This window comes from Pelobates fuscus, chromosome 6, assembly GCF_036172605.1.
Source record: "Pelobates fuscus isolate aPelFus1 chromosome 6, aPelFus1.pri, whole genome shotgun sequence".
In the NCBI taxonomy this organism is placed as follows: Eukaryota; Metazoa; Chordata; class Amphibia; order Anura; family Pelobatidae; genus Pelobates; species Pelobates fuscus.
In genome coordinates, this window is record NC_086322.1 from 6557220 (window position 1) to 6578760 (window position 21541).

General features: G+C 42.0%; 1 protein-coding gene across 1 annotated transcript in view; it reads right to left on the minus strand.

Annotated features, from left to right (window-relative positions):
* The window catches only part of LOC134615257 (vomeronasal type-2 receptor 26-like), a 61902-nt gene extending 41440 nt beyond the window's left edge, over nucleotides 1-20462 (minus strand). Inside the window, exons 1-3 of the mRNA XM_063459745.1 lie at nucleotides 20409-20462; nucleotides 17445-17637; nucleotides 3316-3485 (exon numbers count right to left, since the gene is read on the minus strand). Of these exons, the coding sequence (XP_063315815.1) occupies nucleotides 3316-3485; nucleotides 17445-17637; nucleotides 20409-20462 (417 nt within the window). The remainder of the gene's footprint in view (nucleotides 1-3315; nucleotides 3486-17444; nucleotides 17638-20408) is intronic.
* Between the last annotated feature and the right edge of the window lie 1079 nt (nucleotides 20463-21541).

Sequence of the window (21541 nt, forward strand, 5' to 3'; positions counted from 1 at the left end):
ACCTACCATTAAGGATCCTGTACAGAGGATGATATTTCCGATGACGTTTCATAATACCTCAAGTGAATTTACAGCGATTGTCAAAGATAATTGGAGAATGGTCGCTTTGGATGAAACTTTGCCGAAGATTTTTAGAGAGAAACCACTGATATGCTATAGGAAGGGTAAAAGCCTCAAGGACATGTTGGTACATACCGACCCAGTGGAAAGTTACTCCAAAGTGGACAAGCACAACATAAGGGGATGCATTCGATGTTTAGGGTGTGTGACCTGTGGGCACATGATTACAGCAAAAAAATTCAACCATCCACACACTAATAAGGTCTATGACATAAGACACACCATTACCTGCAAAACTCCCTATGTAGTCTACAAATTGGTGTGCCCGTGTGGTTTACATTACGTGGGCAAGACTGAAACACCCCTATGCGAGAGGATTAGGGGCCACCAGTCAAGCATAAGGTTGGCGTATAGGGATGGACAAACAGATAAACCTGTCGCTCAGCACTTTTTGGACAAAAAGCACCCTCTGGCATCCCTAAAGTTTATCGGGATAGACCATATCCCTCCCCCCCGGAGAGGGGGCAATAGGGGTAAATTGTTGCTCCAACGAGAGGCGTTTTGGATTAACCAACTGAATACTGTGTCACCTCTGGGACTTAATGAAAACATTACTTATCATTCTTTCTTGTAGGAATAACCAGCTAGTTAAAAAAGTTTTTATTATAATGCTTTTAATTGATATGTATTTATGTATAGTATTTAAATATTTATGGATTTGTGTACCATGGGGATTAGAGATATATGACATTTGGTAGCACTAAGTTTAGTGTGGAAAACATTACTTATCATTCTTTCTTGTAGGAATAACCAGCTAATTAAAAAAGTTTTTATTATAATGCTTTTAATTGATATGTATTTATGTATAGTATTTAAATATTTATGGATTTGTGTACCATGGGGATTAGAGATATATGACATTTGGTAGCACTAAGTTTAGTGTGGCTCACTTTAAGCACTGATTTTGTAGTTAGTTTTGCACTGGGCACTTTATATATTAATATTGGCTACTGGATGCACACTTCAATTCAAGCACTTTGTATTAGACAACCTATACACTTTATATTTAATAACCATAAAATTCAAGGGTTATCTTTATACATATTATGCACTTTTTAGCACCTTAGATCTATGTTCCCTTTATAGTATTTGTAACTAGGAACTTATTTGATTCATTCATATTGCGTTTTGTGTATTATCACTATGGAAACCGTAGCTCCTGGTGATCGAGGTAGTTATACACGCACAATCACGTAATGGGAGGCGGGGCACGTTCAGAGATGCGCGCGCATACCCGGAAGTACACAGGGTGATGGCGGATTGGGCGGCAAACACTTTGGTGAGTAATTTACTTAATTATTAATGGTATATATTGGTAGTATATGTAATGTGTTGTATTGTCCTGTTGAATTTGACCCTGAAGAAGGTCCCGAACGGGGACCGAAACGTTGGTCGTATTTTTTAATCAACTTTAACAAAGATTGGAATTTTTAAGTCCGGAGAGCAGCCTATTTCATTTGGATTATTTATATATATATATATATATATATATATATATATATATATATATATATATAGTAAAATACACCTAGACAGTGTATGTGTGTGTATGTATATGTGTATATATATACTTAGATCATATATATATATATACCGTGTTTCTCCGAAAATAAGACCGGGTCTTATATTAATTTTAGTCACACAAAACACACTAGGGCTTATTTTCAGGGTAGGGCTTATTTATTTACGGTACCGGTATGTACATTGATCCCCCCCTTTAATTAATCCACCCCCTTTAATTAATCCACCCCCTCTAATTAATCCACCCCCCCTTTAATTAGTCCACCCCCCCTTTAATGAATCCACCCCCTCTAATTAATCCACCCCCCCTTTAATTAATCCACCCCCCCCTTTAATTAATCCACCCCCCTTTAATTAATCCACCCCCCTTTAATTAATCCACCCCCCTTTAATTAATCCACCCCCTCTAATTAATCCACCCCCCCTATAATGAATCCACCCCCCCTTTAATTAATCCACCCCCTCTAATTAATCCACCCCCCCTTTAATAAATCCACCCCCTCTAATTAATCCACCCCCCTTTAATTAATCCACCCCCCTCTTTAATAAATCCACCCCTTTAATTAATCCACCCCCTTTAATTAATCCACACACCCCTCTAATTGATCCACCCCCCCTTTAATTAATCCACCCCCTTTAATTAATCCACACCCCCTTTAATTAATCCACCCCCCCTTTAATTAATTCACCCCCCCTTTAATTAATTCACCCCCCCTTTAATTAATTCACCCCCCCTTAATTAATTAAGTCCTGGACATAAAATACCGGTATCTACTCACAGTTCCACTGGGTGCCTCACCGCCCGGAATGGATCCTTCCGCTGAAGATCCGTGAAGGCAGACTGACGGCGCTGCGCACGTCGTCATCACGCTGCGCACGTCGTCATCACGCTGCGCGATGCCGCAGCCTGCAAAGCTCCTCCCCCTCCTCATAGAAGAAGGAAGTCCCGCCGGGCCGCAAAGGTAAAATGCCTAGGTCTTATTTTCGGGGTAGGGCTTATATTGCAGCCCACCCCGAAAATTCGGCTAGGGCTTATTTTCGGGGTAGGTCCTATTTTTGGGGAAACACGGTATATATATATGATATATATATATATATATATATATATACATATATATATATATATATATATATATGATCTAAGGATATCATTTTTTTTTTTTTTTTTACACTTATTTTAATTTTAATTTATTTTATTTCCAGCCAGCTAGGGGACTACCTGTCATTACAGGCTGTCCCCCTGCTGGCAGTGCAGCAGCCAGCTAACCCGGCCATGTCATTGTGAGGTCCTCGCAAGGACCTCACTCTCACATGGCCGGGGGGGGGGAGGAGGGCTGCAGGAGGCAGGATCCGCCTCGGGGGACTCCCTGGGAGTCCACCCAACCGCGATCGCCGGCGTGGGATTGCCGGCGACCGGGTAAGTAAAAAAAAAACGGAGGGCGTACTATTACGCCCTGCGGTGTTTAGAGCTGATTAGAATAGGGCGTAATAGTACGCCCTCCGGTTTTAAGGGGTTAAACAGATAATTGACTAGTTTATCTCGCTACAATTGCAATAACAACTCACCACCTGAAACAGACGTATGCTTCCAAATAAAATTGACAGTGCTAATTTATTAAGTTCCAGTGAAAATAGCTAAAAGTGCAGATTAATAAAACAATTAACACCACTTACCTGTGGGTACCTGTATATGCTTAGTATGTTTGCAATATGACGAGATGTCTGTGAAGACAGATCTCCTATGACACCGGCCAGTTGGCCATATTTCCTGCAGGAGTAATTAGGGATATTACTATTGAATCCAGATAAGATCTTTATTATGTTCTCAATAGCTTTGTTCACATCTACACAGGAATCAAGCACGTGGTATCCCAGAGTCACATTGGGTAAAATATCTGGATTACTATTGATCTCATCAATGGCGAAAATAAACGTTAAAAAATGTATATAATACTGAAGATATGGACTGCAAAGCGAAAATAATTTCAAATATTTAGATGTTTATAAGAACAAAAAAAAAGGAATTAGTTATATTATCATTCTTACTAATTCTTCTGAATTATATTATTTAATATATTCTATTCTATGAAAAGGCAGTGTTTACATGAAAAAAACCTGAAGGGAGCTATTATACTCACCAGAACAACTACATTAAGCTGTAGGTGTTCTGGTGACTATATTGCCCCTTTAATATATATGACTTAATGAGGGTTATAATAAAATATAACTTTTAATTATATCATTAAAAAAATCATCGACGTTTCAACCCCAATACATGGGCTTTCATCAAGACGGCAATAAAACACACAAATCCATATACAACTTACTTACATAGGTAAACATAAATGAGTACTCACTGCTTTCATGTGCGCGGAGACTGCAGCTGGCATTCTGGGCGCACGTGGGAAAGCCGACCAGAATGCCTAAACCGAAGTTGCTAGGCACCGTGTTCCATTGTGTTGTTAGGTGATCAGTGGAACACAAACCGTGTATGAGCTACTGCGCTTCAGTATCTGTGAATATTGAGCTGATCCGGCTGTGTGTGCCGAGCAGCAGTTTAGACCACTCAGACTGCTGAATTTCGGCTCTGCCTAAAAAAGCTATCAAAAAGCGTCAAAAATAAAAATATGTCAGTACAGTAAAGCACTATAGTAAGTGTGCTATAATATGGCTGTGCTTGCAGCTCAGCTGTTCTCTAACGTCTGATCAATCCCATCACGCTCAGCCAGCTCGGATCTCCCTGCTGCACTAGAGGAAGGGAGATAATAAAACTTGCTTATCGTTAACGGAGTTGGGTGGAGCTTTACAGAAAACTTTCCATAAGCATAGATCGCTAGAAAGTAGTCATGCTTGCTACCAAACGTCTCCCTACTGTCCAAAACAGGAAGGTGTGACTAGAGTAAATCAAAACTTCACAAAAAAGTTATTGAATTGTAGGCACAAAGAAATGGAGTGTATGCATAAGTAGGGTGCAAAGGGTAATAAGTGACATAGGGATGACATCACAAATGGTGGGTTATTGGGTGTTAAATTTGCCAAGAGTAAGGGAATAAGGAACACAAAGGGTTAATGAGGGTTAAAAAGGGAACAAGAGAAAGTATTGGTTTGGAGGAGGTTACACAAGGGGTTAGGGCAGAGACAGATTTGCCATTAGGAAAAACAGACACCTGACTACAGGTTCATATACTCACATTCAAAGCCAATGTATTGCAAGCAGGTATAAGTACATACATGTATACATAAACTGATCAGCCACAGCATTAAACCAAAGGCTAGGCCATCTGGTCTGATCTCAGAGAATAGTTACTGTAGCTCAAATTGCAAAAAAATGTAATGCTGGCCATGATATAAAAGGTGTCAGAACACACAGTGACTCACAGTTTGCTGCCCATTATGACCCCTGTCAATCACTGAAAATGCCTTCAATGGGGATGTAAGCATCGCACTGGACCATGGAGCAAAGGAAGAAGGTTGCCTGGTCTCATGAATCAAATTATTTTAATCAAATTGTGAGTTGGGCCAGCAGCTTCAAGCAAAGCTCTCAAACCTTTTACATGCTCAACCATATGCCACATATCTATACACTGCTCAAACATCATACACACTTTTGCTACAATGGTATGGGTGCACTTGCTTCCAGAATATTTGCGACTGCACCGGGGCCCAGAGCCGAAGGGGGGCCCAGCACAGGGCTGGAGTTTTACCATTGATCCTGTGTGTGTGTATGGGTGAGTGTGTGAGGAGGTCAGTCTGTGTGTGTCAGTCTGTGTGTATAAGTCAGTCTGTCTGTCTGTATGTGTATATGGATCAGTCTGTGTAAGTGCTGGAACTCCGAGAGAGGTACCTCTCATTTCGTGACCTCCCCTGTACCCGATGGATAGGCAGTCTTAACCACCAGTCTCAATGGATCTGATTGGGCCACGCCCATCCCTGCAAGGTCACAGGAAAAGGGGAATATATATAATATATATATATATATATATATATATATATATATATATATTGTTGTTTTTTGTTCTTTTTAACAATTATTAAAGTACAAATTTTAAAGCCCCTCCCTATCCCACACTCTACACCCTCAAGGACAGCGAACCCACCACATACAGTAAACTCCCATCCAGCTGATGCTGGTGTTGCAGCTACACCGTGGCCCACACTCTGATGTGGCCCATTGAGTGGCCCATGCACTTAGGGTCACTCAATGGGCATGTGTCTTCAGGGGCCCCACAATATTATTGCACCAGGGCCCTCTCTAAGTTAGTTCCATCACTGGTGTGTGTGTGTTTGTGTGTAATACAGCAAAAGCACAGGGGGAGCTGCTTTTAAAAAACAGAACAGGCACCTGTGGCAGTTTAAACAGGAAAATACATAAATTAATATAATATGTACTTATTAATGTGTACACGTATGTGTGAGCAATTTACAGTAGAAGCCATTCAGCAATTTAACTGGTAGTTGCTCACCACATGGAATGAGCCCAGTGAGAAGATCACCTCAATGTCGGTGGCTGAGGACTTACTTACCTAATGTAGTGTTAGCAGTGGTGTATCTTGTACACAGTAGTGATCTATAAAAGGCCATACTGCCTCATTCCTTCACTACTCTGCCAGCAGACATCTCATTCAAACATTCCTCATATTACTTTTCAAGGGATACTATTGGCACCAGAACTACTACGGCTTGATATAGTTGTCCTGGACCATAGAGACGGTCCCTGCAGCCTCTGAAATGTAAACACTACATTTTCAGAGAAAAGGAAATGTTCCCCTTGCTGCCATAATACCACTTCTGGGGGCAGTCCTTCTGACAGCCACTAGAGTGATTTCCTGGATTCAGTCCTCAAGCCCTGGCAGTTCCCTTGATGATGATCCCTGTCAGACCTCAGTAAGTGACCCTGGCAAGATACCTAGTGAATCCATCTGTGTGCATCACATCCTCATAGATTGTAAGCTTGTTTTGAGCAGGACCTTCTTCACCTCGCCTAGTTTCTATAATTGTAAAGTGCTGCAGAATATCCTGCTGCTATATAAATGCTCATAATAATCATAATAATAATAAAAATCTCAAATACCACACAATGAAATTGTTTCCAGGTTAGAAATGATTGTGAAAAAGTACAAAGCTTCAGATCAGCAACATTAATTATTCTTCTCCAAAGTTAGGCATATTGGAAGTATTGCAATAAAGAGCTCAAGAGAACCAGCAAATAAAAAAACTCAAAAAGTGGTAGTTGGAGCGGGCCGAGTTGAGGTCTCCCTCCTCGCCAAATGTAGTGACCAACGATTTGAATTCCCTTATCGGGTATGTCAAGAATAGAGCCTTAATGTGGAGGTATCTGTAAATCAAGTTCCAAGCTTTATTATATCTTCATTGACACAATGCCAATACTTTGCTTCTATGAAGATTTAAGAGAGCTTGGAACTTTTATTGCATGTAACTCTGTAATGAAACTTTATTTATTTATGTACCCGGTAAAGGTTGACACATTTGAAAAATGATGTTATAAAGAAAATGGCTGCTGCATAATAATGAAAATATAAAAGAAGCACGCAGCCTGTTAATTAGATATTGTAAATGAAAAGTGGTTTTATAAAATCATACAAACATCGTAATGTGTACTGTGAACTTAACTGCAAAATTCAAGAAAAAAATGCTGATCTGGAAAAATCCTACAACTCGGCTATAACCAGAGCTTAAACATTTAACAAGGAGTTTTCAAATGTAGTTTACAATTCATTATTATTCTGCAATTAATAAATAAAGCATTTTGAAAAATAAATGTAGAAAACATGCGAAATAACAGAAAATGGCTCAGTTCTATCAGTCAGTTCTCCTATCATTACTTAATAAATAGCTCGTAGAAATGTGAGATAAATAATAAATTAGCACGAATGCTAAGCTACGTCTTGTATACACAGCAAGCCATATTACCCCTAATAAATGTAATTTAACTCTACGCTTAGGGACTTATTTACTAAACACGGGATTCCTGTGAATTGTAAAGCAAATCGAAAAATTCATGTTTAATAGCAACACGGTGAGTTTGTGTATTTTTCCAAATCATCTGTTTTAACGTAAAATGTGTCATTTAATGTTCAATTTACTACAATGTGATGTTTAGTGAAAAACTCTCTTGTAAAACATGGCTGTAACTGAGAATATTAAAACACTTCAGTTAGCTCTCTGTGTTTCTAATCATGTCAAATTTGATATTACTGATCACACTATATTTTGCTTTCCATTTCTTTCATACAGTCGAGTTTTTGTAACCCAAAATGTATCAAGACTCTCTCCTAGGATATAAAAGTGAGGAGTCTTTAAAAGCGTAGTGCAGTCTAATGTATATACATGCATTTTATTTTATTTTATTTTGTATACATTGGCCTTGAAGCAATATTTATGACCTATCATGTGTTAAATGTATATATATATTGTTGCTATAGTGCATATGTTGTAATATTGCATCCTATTGTAACGATTGTTTTGGGGACCCAGGACATACCTGAAAACAAGATAAATCTCAATGTATCCATCCTGGTAAAATATTTTATAAATCAATAAATAATATCACCCCTAACCTGAATTCTCAACTGCAAAATATATCACACAAGGTCCTATGTCACAAGTAGCAGAAATATGCAATATAATGTCCAGAAAATGACTTACAAGAAACATAGAAGAAACGATTTAGTTGGAGAGTTTCTGTTTATATCTAGTGCGTAAGAATTCACTGTGAATATTCCCCCAATAATGATGTCTCCCTCCTGGAGGCTTCCCATGAAAAACTCGGATTCTTTGATGATAAGTTTGCATTTTGATATTGGCTGCATTGTCTTGCATTGAGACACCAGCAGGAAAATCAGACTGGATATCATTATAAGCAGGGCAAATCTTCCAGTCATTCTGCAACGTTGGATGAATTTCATCTATAGACGCAGCGTTTTATGTGAAATATCGCAGTCTGGGGATTTCTTCAATCTGACTGCTTGCAGAAGGAACTGCATATTTTATACATTCCAGAAAATGATCTGGAGATTGGAAGGATAAATCCGTAAATCTGTAGCAACACAAACTATTTCTATCTAAAGCTCTACTCAAGGGAGGGACATCACTATTGGTGTGTTTATAATTACGTTAAGCTCCACTTCTGAAATTAATTTTAGTCATCTATAGTGGATTAATGACAAATGATCTCTCCATGTTACAATGCAAAATTAAACACCCTTAAAAATCAACGTAAATGAGAAAAGTATGGAATTATAGGATTCATGGTCTTTAATGGCTCATCCCAGATTTAGGATGAAGACTTTCGGACATCCCTTGACAAAGTTGAAGGCACAGTGTCACACCAGTGCAACTCATATCTGGTGTAACAGTAGTGTACATTTAAAAAAACAACACTTTTTTGACTGTGAAATAATAGCAGTCAGTTTCCTTCATGTGTGTGCGTTTCAGGGCCTGCCAGGGCACAGTGTCACACCAGTGCAACTCATATCTGGCGTAACAGTAGTGTACATTTAAAAACAACAACACTTTTAATGCTCTCCAATTGAAGAGCATTATAAGTACCAAAGTCACATTCCCGTCAGACGAGTCTACCCCATGGAATGACCCAGTCATACTACTCCACAACAGGTGCCTCTCAGCCCCAACGAAACCTAAGGCCTTATCCCTTTGCTACCAGACCCTCTTAAACAAAGCTCCACCTAGCTCTTTTAAATATGTGACACAATGGGAGAAGGAAGGAATCCCCAAGCTCACAGATGAACAATGGCTCAAAGCATTAAATGCGCTACGAGGCATCACGTCTTGCTTCTCCCATGTGAAGGCCCACAAGAAAGTAGTCTTCCGATGGTACCTCACTCCACACAAATTACATAAAATGTATCCAGATGTAGACCCCAAATGCTGGAGATGTGGTACTGAAGAGGGGCACATGACCCACATATGGTGGGAGTGTGAGGAGATCAAGCCCCTATGGTTGCAAGTACAAACGTTACTACAAGACGAAACGGTATCAACCCACCCTCTAACACCGATAATGAGCATCTTCCTGTTATTTCCTGAATCCTGGGGAATGAAACTTAAGAAAATCGCTACTTTGATTATATTGGTAGCTAGAAGTCTTTTAACATTACACTGGAAATCCAAATATTGTCCGACTAAAAAATAACTCACAGACAAAATATACCAATACTACCGGTATGAAACTCTCTCTTCAGACTCTCCCGAAAAGTCAAAGAAGATAATGTCACTTTGGGCCCCGTGGTTGAAGAGACACTACCCTAGCAAACAACCTAAAGATGAAGAGTCATCTCCTACAAGAGTGGGACCAATACATAGTGAGATTACCAATAACACAGTTAGATTCAGAAAACACCCAGGCGACACGCTTTAACCAGAACACCCAGGGACAATTGAAAGCAAAATCGCTTAGAGGAATACTTAATGGAACAGCTATACTGCTTAAACACATAGACCAGACTTAACTAGCTATTCACATAGTTGGAAGGCACTCTTAATGTTCATTACAGACACATTTGTTCCCCCCTCCCAGTTACATACTCTCTCCCCCCCACCCTCTCAAATATGGCGCAGGTTCGGCTACCTTGGTCGGCACCTCAGTTTAACGATAGTACCATCAAACAATGACTATCACCCGACCCACCACTGGCGAACTTCATAAACCAGATAGAAACATTGGATATATTTTCTCCTCACCTACATGAAGAGGTAGTAAAAGGGAAGCAAACGGTACGCAGGGGTTAACACAGATTAATACAGGATGTGGTTAGCGACCAGTATAGATCACATCCGAGATAGCTCTAATTATTGAAGGTAATTCGCACTTTCATGATTGTAGTAAGCAAATCAATAAATATTGGAAATAGATTAAGTTAATAATGACGAATAAAGCCCAATAAGAGCATATATCAAGGTGTTCCCTGTATTACAGATGCTCAGATATGTCCATGTATGTTTGTTCATGTATGTTTACATATATGCTTCTAGATAGTCAGAAAAATGTAAAATACTCTGACTTGAATTTATACCCCCTCCCTTTTTCCTTTCTGTATCCCCAATTTATCTTTTTATGAAAAATAAAAACATTTATATTTTAAAAAGAGCAAATAAAAAAAAAACAAATATACAAATAAAAAGTAAAAAGGCTCAAATCAAAAGCACTCACTGAATAATAAATTTAAAGCTTACTCATCTTGTACAATTGCACTATTGTAGCATATGTAAATATGAAACACTGAGCAAGATGCAAAATACATAATACATAAACTAATCCGAACATTATTTCATACATGTCATTAAGACACGGTTGTTTTAGTTAATTTACCAACTGTCAGTTCAAATTGCATTTTTAATACATAATCCCATTCTTTTTCTTTTCAGTTCCATAAATAGCAATAATGAACATTTCAACCAGGAGAGGTCATCACTACACAAAAAGTAGCATTCACATGTGTTCATTAAATTATTTTTCTTTTGCTGTTTAACATTTCAAATTCCAATCAGACTTTGTCATAATGGTTTTCATGTGCCTCGAATGGTAATGCAAAAATGCATCTGCATTACACCGGAGTAAAATCAATATCTTGAAACAAGATGCTGCTGATAATGCTATTCATATTCCAGTCTTCTGTATTTCCTTACTCAAGAATGATCAGCACTTTGTATGGTCGAAAGTCGAAGAACTTGTACTGATCTGGTTGCTGAAAGCCACAGAGAATCTCCAATGTAAATGCTGACTCTTCAAGATTTACCTTTCTTCTGTTCCGTAAGCACCATAAAGTTCAGTTAAGAGCACAGCACATTGGGGAATAAAAATAAAAACAAGGTGTTTAAGAGCTTTGCTTATGATTTAAGCTAAAGTTCATGACTCTGGTGTTGCCTTCAAGCATCACTGCCATAACTCAACGCTACAGGCAGTCATCCATGCTCTCCATTCATGAAAAATGGGTCTTCAATCGCACAAAAATAAAATTGGTACCAGTGACCAAATTTTGATATTTCAAACAAGTCATTTGTTAATTTATTTTTGTAAATTCCTCAAAATAGAAATAAGAACAACAGTTTGTATAAAAGAGACACATTTAGCAAGATCTTCCTTTCTAAAGATCACGCTATGCATTTTGTACCTTCAGTCTTAAGTAAGTCATAACTGACTACCTAGGTCATAACTATGTACGTAGATGCAAAACACTTAATGTGACCTTTTTACTTTGCTGTCAGCTCACAGTGGGTGTTGAATAAACTGATAAATGGAAAAAAAAAAAAAAAATTTTGACTGTGAAATAATAGCAGTCAGTTTCCATCACGCGTGTGCGTTTCAGGGCCTGCCAGGGCACAGTGTCACACCAGTGCAACTCATATCTGGTGTAACAGTAGTGTACATTTAAAAAAAACAATACTTTTTTGACTTTGAAATAATAGCAGTCAGTTTCCATCACACGTGTGCATTTCAGGGCCTGCCAGGGCACAGTGTCTAACCAGTGCAACTCATATCTGGTGTAACAGTAGTGTACATTTAAAAAACAAAAATAGAATTTTGACTGTAATAGATTGAAAGGCAGTTAGTTGTCTGCAAGCGTGTGTGTCAGGCCTACAGCGTCTACTCTGCCAACTTCTGCCAGTGCACAGTGCCACTCATATCTGCTGTCACAGTAGCTTGCACGCATTGTACCACTAATAGAAAAAAAAATGACAGGCAGAGGCAGGTCACTTTGCAGGGGCCGTCGTGGTCATGGTGCTGTGATTCCCTTTGGCCCTAGAATAATGCCCAGTGTTCAGAGGCCACGTACCCTGAACTCGAAAAGTTCTGAGGACATAGTTGACTGGCTAACACAGGACGCCCAATCTTCTACAGCTTCCGCTCGGAACCTTGACGCACCATCCCCCTCCAGCTTAGCTTCGGGCACCTCTCAAGTTACCACTCGCCCACCTGCCGCCACCACCAACACTAGCACCACAGCTACTTCACTTGATCTGTCAGAGGAGTTAATTACACATCAGTTGGAAGAAATGAGTGTTGCGCAACCATTATTGCCAGAGGATGTAGATAACAGGGATATGTCTCAGTCAGGCAGCATTACACACATGGACGTACGGTGTGATGATGATGATGTTGTACCCGCTGCTGCTTCCTTTGCTGAGTTGTCAGATACAAGTGAAGCGGTTGATGATGACGATGCGTCTGTGGATGTCACGTGGGTGCCCGCTAGAAGAGAAGAAGAACAGGGGGAAAGTTCAGATGGGGAGACAGAGAGGAGGAGGAGACGAGTTGGAAGCAGGGGGAGGTGGTCGCAAGGAGCTAGTGGCACAGTCAGACAGCATGCATCGGCACCCGGGGTCAGCCAGACAGCATGCCAATCAACGCATGCTGTTGCCACCACCAGAATGCCGTCATTGCAGAGCTCAGCAGGGTGGCATTTTTTTTGTGTGTCTGCTTCTGACAACAGCGATGCCATTTGCAACCTGTGCCAAAAGAAACTGAGTCATGGGAAGTCCAACACCCACCTAGGTACAACTGCTTTGCGAAGGCACATGATCGCACATCACAAACGCCTATGGGATCAACACATGAGTACAAGCAGCACACAAACTCAAAGCCGCCATCCTCCTCCTGGTCCAGCATCTTCAGCCACGTCAACCACTGCTGTCCTCCTTGCCCCCTCTCAACCATCCGCCACTCCGTCTCTCGCCTTGAGCAGTTCCTGCTCATCTGCCCACAGTCAGGTGTCTGTCAAAGACATGTTTGAGCGTAAGAAGCCAATGTCACAAAGTCACCCCCTTGCCAGGCATCTGACAGCTGGCTTGTCTGAACTCTTAGCCTGCCAGCTTTTACCATACAAGCTGGTGGAGTCTGAGGCGTTCCAAAAATTTGTAGCTATTGGGACACCGCAGTGGATGGTACCCGGCCGAAATTTCTTTGCACAAAAGGCAATCCCCAACCTGTACTCTATTGTGCAAAAGGAAGTAATGGAATGTCTGGCACACAGTGTTGGGGCAAGGGTCCATCTGACCACTGATACCTGGTCTGCAAAGCATGGTCAGGGCAGGTATATCACCTACACTGCGCATTGGGTAAACCTGCTGACGGCTGCCAAGCATGGAATGCGTGGCTCTGCAGAGGAGTTGGTGACACCGCCATGACTTGCAGACAGGCCTGCTGCCACCTCCTCTACTCCTCCTACTCCATCCTCTTCCATAACCTCCTCGGCTGAGTGCTCTTCTGCTGCTGCATCTTGCTCCACATCAACGGCACCCCCCAAGCTCTCCAGGTACTATTCCACATCCCTGATATGGCAGTGTCACGCCGTCTTGGGGTTGACTTGCCTGAAAGCAGAGAGTCACACCGGACCAGCACTCCTGTCCGCCCTGAACACACAGGTGGATCATTGGCGTACTCCGCACCAACTGGAGATCGGCAAAGTGGTTTGTGACAACGGAAGAAATTTGTTGGCGGCATTGAATTTGGGCAAGTTGACACATGTGCCGTGCATGGCACATGTGTGTAATCTGATCGTACAACGCTTTGTGCATAAGTACCCAGGCTTACAGGACGTCCTGAAGCAGGCCAGGAAGGTGTGTGGCCATTTCAGGCGTTCCTACGCGGCCATGGCGCACTTTTCAGATATCCAGCGGCGAAACAACATGCCAGTGAGGCGCTTGATTTGCGACAGCCCGACACGTTGGAATTAAACACTCCTAATGTTCGACCGCCTGCTCCAACAACAAAAAAGCCGTTAACGACTATTTGTATGACCGGGGTGCTAGGACAGCCTCTGCGGAGCTGGGAATTTTTTTGCCATGTTACTGGACGCTCATGCGCAATGCCTGTAGGCTCATGCGTCCTTTTGAGGAGGTGACAAACCTAGTCAGTCGCACCGAAGGCACCATCAGCGACATCATACCATTTGTTTTCTTCCTGGAGCGTGCCCTGCGAAGAGTGCTGGATCAGGCCGTAGATGAGCGTGAAGAGGAAGAGTTGTGGTCACCATCACCACCAGAAACAGCCTTATCAGCATCGCTTGCTGGACCTGCGGCAACGCTGGAAGAGGATTGTGAGGAAGAGGAGTCAGAGGAGGAATGTGGCTTTGAGGAGGAGGAGGAAGACCAACCACAACAGGCATCCCAGGTTGCTCGTTGTCACCTATCTGGTACCCGTGGTGTTGTACGTGGCTAGGGGGAAGAACATACCTTCAGTGAAATCACTGAGGACGAGGAACGGGACATGAGTAGCTCGGCATCCAACCTTGTGCAAATGGGGTCTTTCATGCTGTCGTGCCTGTTGAGGGGCCCTCGTATAAAAAGGCTAAAGTAGAACGACCTGTACTGGGTGTCCACGCTACTAGACCCCCGGTATAAGCAGAAAGTGCCTGAAATGTTACCGAATTACCGCAAGTCGGAAAGGATGCAGCAGTTCCAAAATAAATTAAAAAGTATGCTTTACACAGCGTATAAGGGTGATGTCACAGCACAACGGGAATCTAACAGAGGAAGAGGTGAAAGTAATCCTCCTCCTCCCATGACCACGCCGGCAAGGACAGGACACTTTACAGACGTGTTGCTGATGGAGGACATGCAGATCTTTTTAAGTCCTATGCATCGCCACAGCCCTTTGGGGTCCACCCTCAGAGAACGACTCGACCGACAGGTAGCAGACTACCTCACCTTAACTGCAGATATCGACACTCTGAGGAGTGATGAACCTCTTGACTACTGGGTGTGCAGGCTTGACCTGTGGCCTGAGCTATCCCAATTTTGCGATAGAACTACTGGCCTGCCCCGCTTCAAGTGTCCTGTCAGAAAGGACCTTCAGGGCAGCAGGAGGTATTGTCACTGAGAAGAGAAGTCGCCTAGGTCAAAAAAGTCTAGATTACCTCACCTTTATTAAGATGAATGAGGGATGGATCCCTAAGGGACTGACAGTGGGCGATACATTCGACTAAAAAAGGCCTGATGAGGGGGCATAACAGGGATTAAACTGATAAGAATAGTACTACTTAACACACCACTCCTATCTGATGGCACATTAGATTGCACGCGCAGTGCCCCAAATTTGAAGTAGGAGGACCGACCAAGCATCTTTTTCCATTTCCCGGTTCCTAAAATCGATGCCATATACACGTCCCCTGTAAGGGGACGTAACAGGGATTAAACTGATAGGAATAGTACTACTTAACACACCTTATAATAACACAGAGAGAGGCAACGCAGAGAGAGGAGTCTGAAAAAGAGGAGTCAGAGGAGGAAGGTGGCTTTGAGGAGGTGGAAGACCAAACACAACAGGCGTCCCAGGGGGCTTGTTGTCACCTTTCGGGGACCCTTGGTGTTGTACGTGACTAGGTGGAGGAAGAGACCTTCAATTACTTCAGTGAGGACAAGGAACCTTGTGCAAATGGGGAGCTTGCGGTTGTGCAAATGGACTGTTTGCGGTTGTTTGCGGTGCGTTAAACGAGGAGTTTGGTCTGTCACTGTGAAGAGGGCATAACCCTTACACTACCTGATCGATACAACATAATACCTGATGTTTTAAAGCACGTTATTCCAAACAATTTAGGAATGTTAGGTGATTTATGCCCTTTATGGATTAAAACCAGACTCTGCATCAACTATGTAATTTTCCATGGGAGTTTTGCCATGGATCCCCCTCCGGCATGCCACAGTCCAGGTGTTAGTCCCCTTGAAACAACTTTTCCATCACTATTGTGGCCAGAAAGAGTCCCTGTGGGTTTTAAAATTCGCCTACCTATTGAAGTCTATGGCGGTTCGCGAACATTTGCGTAAATTCGCGTTCGCGAACGAAAAATTTTATGTTCGCGACATCTCTACAAGTGGGTATTATACCACCTATGCTGATTACACTAAGCGGGCTATCTGCTCAGGTAAGTGTGAGTACAACCTATTTATTTTCACTCCTGATTTAATATATTTTATTTAGAGAGCACTATCGTTGCACTTTTTTATTTTCACATATATCCTGCTGCTAAGACACCTGCTGGTCAATATCTTCAATCAATAACCCTGAAGTGTGGGGGATCAAATCCACTGCAAGTGCTTTATACTGGAGCTGGTTTTAGCTCTATTCCATGTGAGTAGACAATTTGGATTTTTTTTTATTCAAGGTTTTATCTAATTTTGCACATATTGCACTATTGGAGTTTTTTCTTCTCTCTTTTATGTTCCTGGATTCTGAACATTTGCATGGTACACTAACCTGAAGATACAGGCAAACGCTTACAGACTCATCCATACTACTGTATTTTATCTTGGACTTTTTGTTTGTTCTTTTTATATACACAATTTTATACTATCATAAGACAAGGTAAACTGAGGTGCAAGGTGTACTGTCGGGAAGTTGGAGTGGCAGCAGGATGTTGGGGTCGCCTGGTAGACCTCTCCTCCAAGAGAGTGTAGCAATATGCTCCTAAAAAAGCAAGTGATTAAAATCCCAGGGGAGTATAGTGATATAGCAATCCCCAGGGTAGATACAGCCGTTTTCCCCAAGCATGAGATGAGACTCTATGTTGAGGGTAAGCAGGAATTTGTTTAATGGTAGCCACAACTGGTCTTATATGCAAGTCCCCATGCAAGGGGCACTCCCTCCTGGATAGTCTTTTGGAAAGAGGCTGGCCAGCAGGCCCCTCCAGGAGCCTGTGGTGAGGTTACTTTCGCCACAGACTTCCTCTGGGGTCTTAGCCTGTTGGGCGTGTATTCAGCTTTTGGTTGTCTTGCTCCTGTGGCAAGCCCATTCAGCGTGTGAGTCCTTGAACCCCTTCTTCAATTACCTGAACTTTCGTCGATATGCCTCTGCGGTGATGGCATACCTCTGGCATACTGCTGTACAGTGGCATAGTTCCGCAGGTCCCCCTTTGGCACAGCAAGGTAAGCATCAGCAGCTTTCCCAATGAGTTTCCCTGCCAGAATGGAAACCCAGTCGGCTGAGGCAATTTCATGTAGCAGGCAGAGGCGCTCAAAGTCCTGCAAAAAGGACCATCTTCAGTCTCCGGAAACAACTTAAAGGCTTCATCTCCTTGTCCAGGGCATCTTTCTCCCCCCCAGGTTGCTGTCCTGCAGCCGTGCCGCTAAGTAGGTCACCCTCCATGAGGGCAGCGATCTGCCTTGGGTTGGTTGTAGGCTGAGTCCCCTCTAACCTCCAGAAACTCCTGCAAAATCTACCTCTTTAAATTGGAGTAGTCCATGGGTTGGTTCAGTTCATGAACGCTGGTTTTGCACGGCTGGAAAGGACCATCCCACTGCTGCCACCAGATGTAGCGGCCTCTGGGTAGCCTGACCGGTCACCTCAGCTGATTCCCTTCCTTCAGCTGATCAGGAACCACTTAAACTGCAAAGAGATCCTTCCCCCCCCCCCCCACAGTAACTGGACAAGACCTAGTTCTGAAGATATAACACAATTGTATTGGCCACACATGGTTTTTATGCATACCCTGTGCAAGGGGTGGAACACACACACATATGAAGACAAATCCCACAATCCTCCCCCTCCCCGGGGGCCCAGCGTGGGAAGAGACTCTGTTCCCTTTGTCCCCAAAGCCAATGCCCCACAAGTGCCCACACCAATCTCATGGATTCTTGCCTTGGTCCCTCGACCGACTAGTCTCCGTTCGCGAGGTCCTGGTATGAAACCCAGACAAGGGAAGCATCTCCTTTCGGGGTACACATGGCGGGGTACAAATGGCTTTATGGCGTTCATCTGTACAAATGGCGGCCACCCAGGGGAGCACTCATTAATTACTTCCCTTGTGGTTTCACTCTCTGGTTGCAAGTGAGAATGTTCTGATTAATTGGTGTAACTGTTCTAATGGGGCACTGAGGATGTCCTTGTTCGGGAAATGAACGAGTCAGGAAACAATCCACAAATGCTCCTCCTGAATGGCGTTCATTTTTACGAATGAGGGCCGCCCAGGCGAGCGCTCATTAATTGTTCTTCTTGCTTTTTGCAGTTTTATACTTATGCTGCGAGGTGTGAAGGTTCTAAACTAACATTCTAAATGGGCGTATTGGGGTGGTCCCGGTTCAGGAGGCAAAATAATTCCCTTTGTTGAGGCACAATATACGAAAGGATGGGGAGAACACACATAATATAAAGAGGGGCAATTTACGGACATGCAGCGGTCCCACCACAATATGCTAGTGTTTTTTTCTTTTATATTTTTCCGCAGATTTAAATGTTTTAAATGTCCTTTTCTTTTTTCTTTTTTTTCTTTTTTTATTTATTAACCAACATTACTACTGAATGATTTTTTTTTGTATTTGTTACCTGTTAGTAAATGTCTATAACTGCACTTTTATTCTCCTATGTGATTCTGCCAGTCAGTGATTTGTAAAGATACATTTTTCCTCTTGGAATTGACTTTCAGAAATAGAAATAAAATGTGATTGAGAACATCATATAACTTTTTTACTTTTTTATGACACCATAAAATATTTCACTTCATGTGGCGGAACCAACCTCGCCACTGAGAACTGGAGAAGCCTGGTTGCTAGCCTCCTGCCCAGTGATTATGGTCCCTGGGATATATTGCCCTTTAAGGGACTGAATTGGGGCTTATGGACTGCTACCATAATGTACTGACCCTTTAAGAACTACTTGTGGGCATGTGGATTGTATAATACTGTCCCTAGCCCTTTAAATACTTTGGGGACAGATTGGTACTTTTGTATATGGCACTTCAGACACAGTCGAAGCTGTCGAAGCTGTCGAAGTCGTCGAAGTTGTCGAAGTCGTCGAAGTCGTCGAAGTGGGCGGTATCGGACAAAGGACCACGTGGCGGCAGCCATTTTAACTTCGAACACCGCCGACCCTTAACATCAACTCCACTTCGACACTTCGACTAAAGTCGAAGTACAGGCACACTTCGAATGGGAATGGGCCATTTTTATGCCAGGAATTGACCGACCGCACAGCCCAAATCTATGGAACTGTTTTGGGCAAGAAAATGTGCTTGCGGTCGGTCATAAAATGACTTCCGTGTAACTTTTGGTCCACTCGAGGGATTTTCCTGAATTTTGGAAGTGTTTATGTTTAAAGTATGCTGAGTCTGAATATGTGATTTGTATGTGAATGTGATGTATGGTTTTGAAGTTACAGATATTGTGTAAAAGTTATGTTTTAAACTGTATAATAAGTGGATTATCTCTCAGGCTAAGGGGAGGGGATGTGTGGGTTGTACCATATCTCGGATTGGTTATTTTATGCCTCCCCCTGGGTGTGGCCTGTATGTGTGAGATGGAAATAAAAGCCAGGCTGGATGAGCCAGTCGAGAGTTCCGGTTTTACCCTCAAAGTGAAGTGTCGTCTCATTATTGGGGGAAGGATTTATTGCATGCTGTTCCAGTTGACTGCTAGGAGTGTAAGCCTATTCGTATGGTTCCTATTCAACGGTCTACAGCATTCAGAGGCTTGAGAGGATTTATATGCTTCTCTGATTCGGTGATTGTGGTGTCTGCCAGAGTGCTTGGAGTCCTCAGGAAGCGCTAGGAGCATCCATTAACGGAGGTACCCAGTCGGGGTGCCAGGCTATCCGTTACACTTCATCCAAGGGACTTCTTTATTTGAAATAAACTGAAAAAATGCAGGTAGTCAGCTGACCTAATTATTTGGGCACATAATGTTGCTGAACCTAGACCTGACCAACTGCAGCAGCCCCAGATCATAGCACTTCCCCCACAGGCTTGTACAGTTGGCCTAAGGCATGATAGGTTCATCACTTCATATCCCTCTCTTTTTACCCTGATGCACCCATCACTCTGGAACATGGTAAATCTGGACTCATCAGACCACATGATCTTCTTCCATTGCTCCAGAGTCCAATCTTTATGCTCAATAGCAAATTGAAGCCTTTTTTTCCGATTAGTGGTTTTCTTAAGGTTTCACAGCTGTTCATTCCCAATCCCTTGAGTTCCCACCGAATTGAGCAAATGGAAATGCTCTTAATTTCACTAGTAAACATAGCCCTGAGTTCTATTGTTGTTTTTTTATGGTTTGATTTCACCAAATGTTTAGGTGATTGCCGATCACGATCTATCAGGATTTTTTCCGATCACATTTCTTCCTCGAAGACGATGGTTCCCCACTATCCTTCCAGTTTTTAATAATGCGTTGGACAGTTCGTAACCCAATTTTAGTCGTTTCTGCAATCTCCTTAGATTTTTTCTCTGCTTGATGCATGTCAATGATTTGACCTTTTTCAAGCAGACTAACATCTTTTCCACGATTACAGGATGTGTCTTTCGACATGGTTGTTTAAGAAATGAGAAACTACTCATTGTGTCAGTTGGGGTTAAATAACTTGTTGCCAAATAGCACTGCCCATGCCGTAACTATCCAATTGGAGGGAGGCTCTTACCTATTTGCTTAGTTAAATCCAGGTGGCGACTTTAATTTTCCAGCCAGGGAGCGTATATTTCATGCATTATATCATTGCGAAAAATAAATATTAATTAATAAATGTATTTATATATCTTATAATGTGCATAATCTGTGTGCTTTGCATAGAGTTAAAATAACACAGTTCTAACAAAACTATACTATATCAGAGATTGTATTGTTTGAATTAAACTACATTGTCTTACCACTGACTGGTTGATAGGTATATTGAGGAGTCATTTAAACAGTTAATTATTTAAGATAAGTCAAACTGAAAGACGCAGGTTAACATTTTATGGAATTCCAGGAAAGCATTATTAATTAATGTTGGTTTCAGGATTTTGTAAAAAAAAATGTGATAGGTGGCTTATTGGCATTGTGGAGGTAGATTGTTCTAGTAGTATTGGAAGAAGTACAAATTAGTGTCAGCAGGAAGGAACACTTAGAGAGGAGAGGGGTAAGGGTTATGGCGATGTAATGTGTAGTAAAACATATA